We start from the raw sequence: 10,923 nt of genomic DNA on the forward strand, positions 1-10,923 counted from the left end.
AGAGAGACATAGAGACAGAAAGAGAGAAATCACCCCCCAGGGGGGATGGTCACGCCGCAGTCCCTTCTCCTCCCTTCTCCTCTCGGGATCTTGGGCACACACGCACACGTGCCCGGCGTGTTTTAAGCCACCGGCTCCGGGACGCGAACTGCGGTCGACTATGTGAGTCCAGTGACATAGCCATTACGCTAACTGCTGGTTCCCCTGAGATCAGGTTCTTAAACACACACACACACACACACACATTTTCTCCTAGCTCTCTTTATGGTTTTATGTGTTAGTTGGGATTTTATTTTGAAAGTGTGAGTTAGTCTAATCTACCCTGCCTGATACAGTGCAGCTAACCAATTACTAGGACAATTTATTAATGATCCATCTACTGACTCAAATACTACCTTTATCATACTTGCTCCTCTCATCTCCCTGAGGTTTCATTTACTAAGGGTTATAAGAATGGGGGAGATGGGAAGTGAATAAGCACCATGAGAACAGAGGATGTTTTCAAAGGTGTGAACATGAGGACCAGGTAGCGGGGCAACAGAAGAGAGGTTGTGCCTGTTAATATTTTGGTCATTGGTATAGATTGTTAGCTTAGTAGTGGATGAACACGACATGTTATTACCAAGATTTAGTTGTTCATTAAAATATATAAATGATAAATTTTAAAAGCAGGAAAGGAAAACAGGGTGATCTTCCCCAAATAACTTTGAGTCTATAAATCTAATTCCGCAATCATCTTACTAACCACTTCTCACAAGAACTAAAGACCCTTAAACATCACTCAGGTATGAGACTTCGTAGAGCAAGTTCAGATTAAGGTCATTCGTCCTCAGGGTGTTCTCGCTTAGAGAAGATGAAACTTTATTATTTGTTGTTAAATTATTATTTTACTTCATTTTATTCATCGTTATGATTATTTTTAACTTGACCGGGGAGACAGAGAGAGAAAAGGAAAATGAGGAAAGTATGCCACAAGATCTGGGACTCAAACAAACCACCGTCAGCCATGTGGGAGTTCAACGCTTTAACCTTTACGCCATCTGCCGGCCCAAAACTTTATTTTTAAATGTGATGTTCATCACTAGCACAGTAACCGCCACCAAAACAGCAAATAACATTCACTGGCCTTCTTATACTAACATTTGCCTGGACCGCCGAGGAAATTGCTACGGGGGAAAGCGACCTCTAAGTGCTGGGAGTGGGTTAAAGGAACACCAGAATCCTTTTCTGTTGGTGTTCCCTTTGCAAAAGACCGTTATACAGGAGATCAGGAGCTGGAGACGTTAGGCCGCAACGTGAAGGGTTTTTGTACCCCAACGGTGGGTTTCGTAACCAGCGAGATAAAAGCGAGAAGCAGGGGCCTCACCCAAGACTTTCTCGGGGCTCCGGGAACGCGGAAGGAGGTGCGCGCCGCGCGGACACGCCCCCAGCGCCGCCTCCGCCCGCGTGTCATTTGCGGTGACGCAAAACAGCCGTGGAGGAGGCGCGGGGAAGCACGGCTCTGGCTAATTGCTGGAACGGGAAGCCTCTTGCTGGGCTGGGGTTTGTGGCTGCTCCGTGTGCCGGCGACTGCGGGGCTGGCAGGTGCGCGGCGTGTGCACCTGGCGGGCGATGGCGGCCTGCGCGAGCGTCCCAGGGTAGCACGCGCGAGGCTGCGGGGCCCCGGCGCGCACGCCCGGCCTCTTCCTCGACCTTGGCGTTGGCCCGCTTCTGCCCAGGCAGTTATGGGGCTCCTGCGGCTGCTGTTCCTCGCTGTACTGGCGTCGGAAGGCGGCGTGGCTGGTGGAGCCGAGACCGTCGGGAACTCCAGCGAGGGTAAGGTCTGGGCTCTTGGCTTCTGCAACCCAAAGTTGCTGTGCCTGTCTTGCAATGTCAAAGACCATCGGGCTCTGTTCACCTCGGAGGCGAGGTGGTGACCTGGGTGTTGGTGCATGCTGGACGGTGAGTTCAGGACCCGCACGCATGGACCAAAGTCCTTTCCTGCTAGGGAGGCCGTACTAGGCTAGGGAAATGGAAAGAGATAAAGTAACCCTCTTTTGCAGAAACATGATTATCTCCCTAAGGCAGCAGCCATATTTGTGGCTTTAACGCACTAAAACGCTTCTTTGCTCCTTGACAGCCTAGCTGAGCTTCTAGATAGGGGACCTTGGCCAGGGACTGGACTAAGGGCTTTATGAAAGGTCCTCCACGCCTCTCCCGATTTGTACACTTCACAATCTGGGTGCTTTTCACATTGGTTATGTTCTGCAGAGTATGAAAGGGAAAATGAACCCAGAATAGGGCTTTAGGTCGTAGGTCATGTGCTTGGTGAATGGTTTTTATCAACAGTTTACTGTTTGTTAATATAAAATGAAAAACGTGGTAATTGAGCCAGGCTGATAAATCATGTGCTTTTCAGTGAAGTTTAAGCACATTCAGTTTTATTTTGAGCTTAAAAGACTAGTTGCAATTCTGAAACATAATATTCTCTGAATAATGTGATTGTATTCCTAAATGCTTATCTTTGAAAAGCTCTTGTGCAAACTGAATCCTAGAATCTTTGCATAGGACTAAGGCTAAAACTGAAAAGGCCAATTGTATGTTTTGCAGACAAACCCTTTTTATAGCGGGGTGCTAACATTTACGGCGTGCAGTTTGTGCCAGGTGCTTTTCATGCACAGTGTTATTTAATCTTCACAACCTCATGAGATAATTATTGTCCTCACTTGGCAGGGGATGAAGCTGAGGTCCCGGACACTCATTACACAAGTGAAAGGCTTATCAGAACACACCCAGGTGTGTCTCCTGTGGTCCTTCCATTTCAATAAAACTGCCTTGCAATAAGATTATCTTGCATAGTATCGGACTTAATTCGGTGAATCCTCCTTCCTCGAAATAGCCTTCTGAGGAAGCTGGAAGAGATGCTAGCTCTACTTTAAAGGTAAGGGATTTGAGAGACTGAATTTGTAGTTGATGTAGACTGGCCCCTGAGCCAGGAGAGCTGGGATCTAGACCTTATCATTTCTCTTCCAGTGCTTTAGTATTTAATATCTTGAAACTTTTACACAGAAATTGAGAAATATGAGTAAGAATTTGACAATGTAGTATTTTTTCACATTATTACTTGCCTTTTTTTCCTTTGATTCTAACACTGTTTCTTCAACACTGTTCTTTTTGGCTTGCGTTAGTATTGTTTTGTGCAGGAAAGGGACAAAATGTGAAATTCAGCTAACAAGTGATAATAAAAGCTGACATTATCCACATCTGACAGGTAAAAATCAGTATGACAACGAAGAAACAAAGACTTGTGTGATCTTCCTGGAAAATGGCTGGGTGGCTGATTGAAGATTCTGGTATCATTGCCCACTGAAGAAATTGAGCAGTGCTGTAATTGGAGAGCGTTTGCCCGTAGTGAGCAGGAGGAGCTAACTTGCATAACTTAAGGCTTGAATGCTTATGAATCTTTGATGGTGGCAGATTGAATGCCCAGAAATGTCTGAGGAAGGTGTTATCAGTGAGCAATGGGACATGAATGGTATCTTGGAACAGTTTTGTCCTAGAGCCCCAGTTCGGCTATCCTTAACATCTTTCATTACTGTCTTAGATTCATATCCACAGACTCATAGGGAATTGCACAGTGATTGGAGTTGAAGAGAGGATCATTGACCGAGGCGCTAGGTGCTATGGAGAGTATGTGAAGTACTGTAGTAGGTCATTTGCATAGTTAGTTGCAAGCGCTCTCTCAAAAGTACATGAGAGGTAGTGTGTTCGTTGTTGTGTTTCCTTTTTGTTCTTAAAGAGTTATTTAATTTTATTATTTTAAAAAATTGCTATTGAAATGTGCTCTCACCAGGGAGAGACACAGAGACAGAGAAAGTGAGAAAGCAAGTCTCCTGGTTCGGGACTCATACTGTGTTCAGCCATGCAGGAGTTCAGGGTCTTAACTACCAAACCACCTGCTGGCCCCCCATCTTTGTGTTTCCTTTTAACCTTTAGTTCTAGTGAAAATTCATAAGAAAATAAACATGAGAAATTGTGGAGATATTTGGATACTGACCAGCTGAAGTAGCTGCACCATTCTGCCTTTAATATTCCATCTGGAGAGAATTATGAAGAGTAAGGTGTGACAGATCTTTCCTAGAATTTGGTTGTCGTGTGGAGGCATTAACAGTGGAGAGAAATCTGATGTACAGTTAAGTAAAATAGTAGAAAGAAAGAGGTTTTTGTTTGTTTGTTTGTTTTAAAGGTTTATTTCTTGAGAGAAGGAGAGGGAGAAAGATGAAAGTCTCCCACAATGACCCCCCACCTCTTTCTCAGACAGCCAAGAGGGTAGCCATGCTGCAGTCCCCTTTCCTCTATTCTCTTGGATCTTGGGCACACATGCACATGTGCCCACCACTTGTCAAGATGCCCAGTCTTGAACTTGGACCAATGTGGTTGACCACGTAAGATCTAGTCACCTTAACTAACTTCATACCACTTGTTGGTACAGGGGTGGATATTTTGAAGGTTACCAAACTAGGATCTGATTAGGAAAGAAAAAGCAAAAGATAAGGATTTGTCAGCTCAATTAGAAATAGAATATTGGAGAGACCAGCAGTTAGCGTAATGGCTATGTCGCTGGACTCCCGTATGGTCGACCGCGGTTCGCGTCCCAGACCCGGTGGCTTAAAACTCACGCCGGGCACGTGTGCGTGCATGCCCAAGATCCCGAGAGGAGAATGGAGGAGAAGGGATTGCAGCGTGACCATCCCCCCTGGGGGGTGATTTCTTGCTTTCTGTCTCTATCTCTCTCTGTCTGGCGAGCGCACGCGCCCTATAGCAAAAAAACCTCTCCAAAAAACAAAACAACAGCAACAACAAAAAAGAATACTGGAATGAAAAGGTTATTCTGGGTAAAGTGGAAGAAGGGTAAGAGAAATAGTAGATGGTCCCCTTTTTGAGTCTGATGACAAAAATTAATTTGGCAGAAAAAGTAGAGCCACCTTTTTTAGAGAAGTTACAGGGTCAGTGCTCCGTTTTAATGTTCCCCAGTTGCTCTGCAAGATCTTTTCATGTGCTGTCTTTTTTCCTCCCACTCCCAAGTCATAAGATCTAATTATGCCTCATAAACTGCTTCTAATGAATCCTTTCCCAGATGGCTTAGAGGTGAAGTTAGGTGCCTTTTAATTTCTGCAGGATATATTTTTGGTATGTGTCTTCTTTTGCCAACTCTGTTTTTGTGACTAGAAATTAAAGGCAGTGTCTGCCAGATTGTTGTTAAAGCTGTCTGGACAGTCTGTATCTTTTTTTTTTTCCTTTATTTTCTTTGTTTCCTGAGAGAGAGAACTAGAAACAGGCACTTTGACAGGATCTGGATACTCCACGATCCCTTTTCCCCAGCCTTCTAACTGGTCAGAATCTCGGAACCCTACACACCCAGCATCTTTTCAGGTCCAATTAGGATCCGAATCTGTGGTCAATCAGTGGTTTCCAGCACCGTGGGTCAGTACCTATTGCCTGTGCCATGCAGGCTGGGACAACTTTCAGAGTCTTTCGTTCTTTCTGTGGAAGTCTTTTCCTCGTCTTGATGCTTATGATGGGCCAGGTATTTCTGAGTGTCTGGTGTTTTTTGAGTGCCTGTTTTTTTCCACTGGTGGTTTATGTGTAGGGCCATTCTGAGAATGCTGGATTTTTTTCTTTTATTTTTAGTAAGGTGAGTCTCTAAAGCTCTCGAATAGTAATGGAAGTTAATAATGATACTTTATTGTGTAGCAGCACTGGACAGTTTAAATACGATTTTCCCATTCCCACAGGAAAGACTGATACTTTTAGCGGTGACCTGATTGATGTTTGCTGCACAATTATCTCCATTCTTCCATGAGGGAGGGAACCAAGGCTCAGGGGAAATAAGTAACTTGCCTGAGGTCGTATAGTTAACTATGATTCAGGAAGCGTTTATTGTGTGCTGAATAGATGAAGGACACTGTACTGGCCTCCAGAACATCCATGACCAAACCCTCACAGCGAGGAGTCAAACCACACTGGGTTCGATTAAAATGTAATTCTTCTATTAAAAAAATTGTGCAATGCCAGTTGGACGGGTCCAGGTAAGGATAACCGTGTGGGTTGGCCTACTAAAGCTGAACAGAAGAATACCCTGTTCCTGGAAATTCTACTTATTGATTCTACCCAATGGAAATGTATACATTCATGTACCAGAAGATGGGGAGATGGGGACAAAAGCTTGGAGATATTTATAACAACTAAAAACTAGAGATAATTCAGATGCTTAATAACAGTAAAATAATAAATTGTGATATATTTTATGAAATGTACACCAATGGTATAACTAAATTATCATTACTTATAGCAGCTGAAATGAATTTTTTTGTGTGGTGTTTTTTTTTTTTTTTTTTTTTCTAAAGGGGGCTTTTAATCCCCACACAGAGACAGAGCAAAGGGGAGAAAAGAAAGCATTCCAGAGACAGAGAGAGACAGAGGGAGAGAAAGTGAGAAATCACTCCCTGGGGGGATGGTCACACTGCACTCCCTTCTTCATTCTCCTCTTGGGATTTTTGGGCACACTCACACACGTGCCTGCAATGAGTTTCAGGCCACTGGGTCTGGGATTTGAACCACGGTCAACTACGTGGGAGTTCAGTGACGTAACCGTTATGCCATCTGCTGGTCCTCGGATACCTGCTTTTAATCTCCCACTTATTTTGTCAAATGACTAGGTTTTCTAGCCAGTTTTTCTTTCTTCGTGATGGAATGTGTACATGCTCACATGAGAGTCAGGACCAGGGGAGAAAGAGGAGCACCCTCCACAGAGTCTGGTTATGCTCTTATCCCTTCTCTTTCCGCAGAGTCTGGTTATGTACATGTCCCTTCCTTCAGTCCTTTGGCCTATGGGGGCCTGGGCACTCACATGTATTTCCGGTGTGTTTCAGGCCAACTGGAAACCAGTGTGGGCATATGGGTCCCACCTTCTCTTGAGCAGTGCATTACTGCCATGCCATGGAGCCAGCCTGTCAAATGACCAGTTTTTTTTTTTTTTTTTTGAGAGGTTTTTGCTATAGGGCACATGCGCTCGCCAGACAGACAGAGACAGAGAGACAGGAAGCGAGAAATCATCCCCCAGGGGGGATGGCCACACCACAATCCCTTCTCCTCCATTCTCCTCTCGGGATCTTGGGCATGTACGCACATGCGCTCCACGTGAGTTTAAGCCACCGGGTCTGGGACTCGAACCGCAGTCGACTACGTGGGAGTCCAGCGACATAGCTATTACGCTAACCGCTGGTCCTTCAAATGACCAGTTTTTAAGTGATGTATAGAGCGTTTCTTCCTTTTGTTATCAGACTTCTGCCTGGTTTGTGCTATAGTCATTTGATTAGGGAAAGGTGGGCTTCTTCCTGTGGCTTTTGGGAAACTCCAGACATAACAGATGAAGTCATAACTATTCCTGAAATGCCAGGCCTACTTTTTGAGGAAGTCGAAAGCAGACTGCCGCGTAAGTTTTTGTTCCTGGTTGTGTATTTTCACATGGATTTTTGTTTTCAGTTTTTAATTTTCTAGACTAGAATGAGACTTTAGGTGCAGTTTAACTATTTAAGATCTCCTTTTAACACCCCTGCTTGTTTTGTCAAGTCACCAGTTGTTTAATAATACATTTTAATTTCCATGGCCCTATGTTTCCTCATTGTCTTTCCAAAGTTTCAGTTCTCCAAGTATTTCTGGATAGGTTAAAGGAAGTTTAAGAAAAATTTATCACTAGGATTTCTCTAGTTGATGGCTTCTGTCTTTTTCAGGGCTTTTAAGAGCTCTGTGTACCATTTTGACTCAAGGTCTATGTCATGGCAGATAAACATAAGGATCATCAAAATGTTTTCTAAAGTATGCCGAAGGGCAAATCTAAGTGATATATACAGAAGTCTTGGACACCATTTTTTTTTTTTTTTTTTTTTTTTTTGCTATAAGGCACGTGTGTTCACCAGAAAGACAGAGAGACAGAAAGTGAGAAATCACCCCCCAGGGGGGTTGGCCATGCCAAAATCCCTTCTCCTCCATTCTCTCAGGATCTTGGGCATGCACGCACACGCGCCTGACGTGAGTTTAAGCCACTGGGTCCGGGACTCAAACTGCAGTCTGCTACATGGGAGTTCAGTGACATAGCCATTATGCTAACTGCTTGTCCCTTGGACACCTTTTTAAAAAAAAATATTTTATTTAACTTTATTTATTGTAATTTGACCCAAGAGTAACAGGGAGGGAGAAAGAGAAGCGAGAGAAAGCCACCAGATCTGGGACTTGAACCACTGTCTAGTGCCCTTGATCAACATGCCACCTGCCGGCCCCGCCTTGGATATCTTTTATGAGTTTGTTTATATCAGTTTTGGTCACAGTGTTCAACAGTCAGTGACTACGGGTTATCTAAAATGCTTGAGATCAGAAATGTTTTTGTTTGTTTAGTTTTTTTGTTAATATTTACATATACATAAAATGATATATCTTGGGGGGATGGGGCTCACATCTAAATATGAAATTTGTTTATGTTTCATGTACATCTTATGCACATAGCCTGAAGGTTATTTTATACAGTATTTTTTGTTGTAGCATTTTGACTGTGACCAGTCACAATAGATCAGCTGTGGAATTTTCTGCTTGTGTCATGTGAGCACTCGTAAGTGTTTGGATTTTGGAGCATTCCAGGTTTCAGATTTTTGGATCAGGGATATTCAGCCTGTAATCCATAAGTACTTCATAAATATTTGCCGAATAGGAAAATTGAAGGAAATAAAGGGGAAAAAATGAACTTATTAATTAGAAAAGGCAAGATGGTAAATGAGCTGAATACTTTGGACAATTAAAGGATGGAAATTCACTTTATTTATAGGAAAACTGCTCTTAGTGTGATGGACCAGCATGGGTGGGTATTTTTAAGACATGAAGAAAGATGATAGACTGGAACACAATTAAAGTGCAATACATGAAGCATTTTTAGTGCCATTTACTGAGAGCCACATAGTCATGTGTAAAGTTTGTCTTTTTTTTTTTCTTTTTTTGGAGAGGTTTTTGCTATAGGGTGCGTGCGTGCGCGCGCTCACCAGACAGACAGAGAGAGACAGAGAGAGAGAAAGCGAGAAATCACCCCCCAGAAGGGATGGCCACGCCACAATCCCTTCTGTTCCATTCTCCTCTCGGGATCTTGGGCACGCACGCACATGCGCTCGGTGCGAGTTTAAGCCACCCGGTCCAGGACTCGAACCACAGTCGACTGTGTGGGAGTCCAGTGACATAGCCATTACGCTAACTGCTGGTCCCAAAATTTGGTTTTTCATTAGGTAATTATGGTGATGGGAAGGCCTAGAAAATGTAAACATTTTTTTGTTTTTCTTTAAAAACAAAACAAAACACAAACTTGCCCTTTTTAAAAAATATTTAATTTTATTCATTATTATTACTTTGTAATTTGATCAGAGAGACAGAGAGAGAGGGAAAGGGGGAGGGCAAGCTGCCAGGTCAGGGACTCGAACCATTTCAGCCATGTGGGAGTCTAGTACCTTAACCACCATGCCACCTGCTGGCCCCCAAACTTACCCTTTTGTTCAGACTTCCCTACCCAGATTCTCTTACCTACCCCCTAATATTTTACCTCTGTTCCAAAAAGAGTCTGTTTCATGTATAGTCTTTCTGGTTACACATGTAGGAGGAAAAATACTATCTTTACTTTCTGTTTTTGGAACTATTACAATTTTCTCTAGAGTTTTAAAAAATAGATTGTAGCCACACAAATAACGTTTTTTAGAATTATTTTAAATTTATTTATTTACTTATTTATTTTAATTTGACCAGAGAGAGAGAGAAAGCGAGAAAGCGAGAAAGTAAGCTGCCAGGTTCAGGACTTGAACCACAGTCGGCCCTGTGGGAGTCCAGTGCCCTTAACCACCATGCCACCTGTTGGGCCCATAAATAAGATTTTTTAAAATTAATTTTTATAAAACATTAAAGTACATTTTAAAGGTAATAGCATCACAGAGTTTGGGGAAATTTTATTGAGGCTAACCATTTTTCTAACTTTAAAATTATTTTTATGTTCTTGTTTGTTTTTTCCTTCTACAAGTTCACTATTCTTGGTATCTTTTGTTTTTCAGTTTTAACATCACAGTTTTTATGACTTTTTTAAAATAGATTTTTGCTATATGGCATGCGTGCTCACCAGAGAGACAGAGACAGAAATCCTCCAGGGGGGATGGCCACACTGTAATCCCTTCTCCTCCTTTCAGGGTCATGGGTGTGCGTGTCCACATGCCCAGTGTAAGTTTTATGCCTCTGGATCTGGGACTCAAATGCAGTTGACTCTGTGGGAATCCAGCAACATAACCATTAAGCCACCTGCTGGTCCCCAACATCACTCTTTTAATGTCATGAAATACAAGTACAAAGTACTGTATAAGTATGCTTCTTACTACATGGAGATGAAATCATACATTTCTGTTTTACCTCCCTAGATTCTTTATTTTTATTATTATTATTTTTTAAACATTCAATCACTATACATCATTTGGCTTGTACAGAGAATTTACCCAATATGAAGTACTTAGACCAGTCCAGTTGAAAATACTATACATGTTACCATTAGCAAGTGATAAACCATTTCCCATAAATGTCATGCCTCTCTATTTTTTCTCTCTGATTTCCTTCCCTATACTCTTTCCGTCCCTGCTCCACACTGTCTTCAGTGTCTATAACTATTTTCACTGCTTTTATGCCCTTCAATATTTCAATCTCTATGATAGTTTGGATAGTCAGTATATATTAAGTGAAGGCATATAATATCTTTCTTTCATAGCCTGGCTTGATTCACTCAGCAGTAAGTCTGCCATATTTCAATCACTTTCTATCAGATGCCAGGGTCTTATTGTTTTTTAATGGCCGTATAGTATTCCATAGAGTATATAT

General features: G+C 42.6%; 1 protein-coding gene across 7 annotated transcripts in view; it reads left to right on the forward strand.

Annotated features, from left to right (window-relative positions):
* The first annotated feature begins 1,445 nt into the window (after nt 1-1,445).
* TM7SF3 (transmembrane 7 superfamily member 3) overlaps nt 1,446-10,923 on the forward strand; it is a 56,906-nt gene continuing 47,428 nt past the window's right edge. The window contains exons 1-2 of one of the 7 annotated variants that reach the window (XM_014587222.2): nt 1,446-1,815; nt 2,713-2,775. In XM_014587222.2, coding sequence (XP_014442708.1) covers nt 1,725-1,815; nt 2,713-2,775 — 154 coding nt within the window. In that variant the 5' untranslated portion in view covers nt 1,446-1,724. Of the gene's footprint in view, nt 1,816-2,712; nt 2,776-2,845; nt 2,921-10,923 lie in introns of those variants that run through there. The other 6 variants (XM_014587221.2, XM_014587224.2, XM_014587229.2 and 3 more) reach the window with 6 other exon arrangements.

The sequence above is a fragment of the Tupaia chinensis genome, unplaced genomic scaffold (genome assembly GCF_000334495.1).
Source record: "Tupaia chinensis unplaced genomic scaffold, TupChi_1.0 Scaffold000028_1, whole genome shotgun sequence".
NCBI lineage: Eukaryota > Metazoa > Chordata > Mammalia > Scandentia > Tupaiidae > Tupaia > Tupaia belangeri.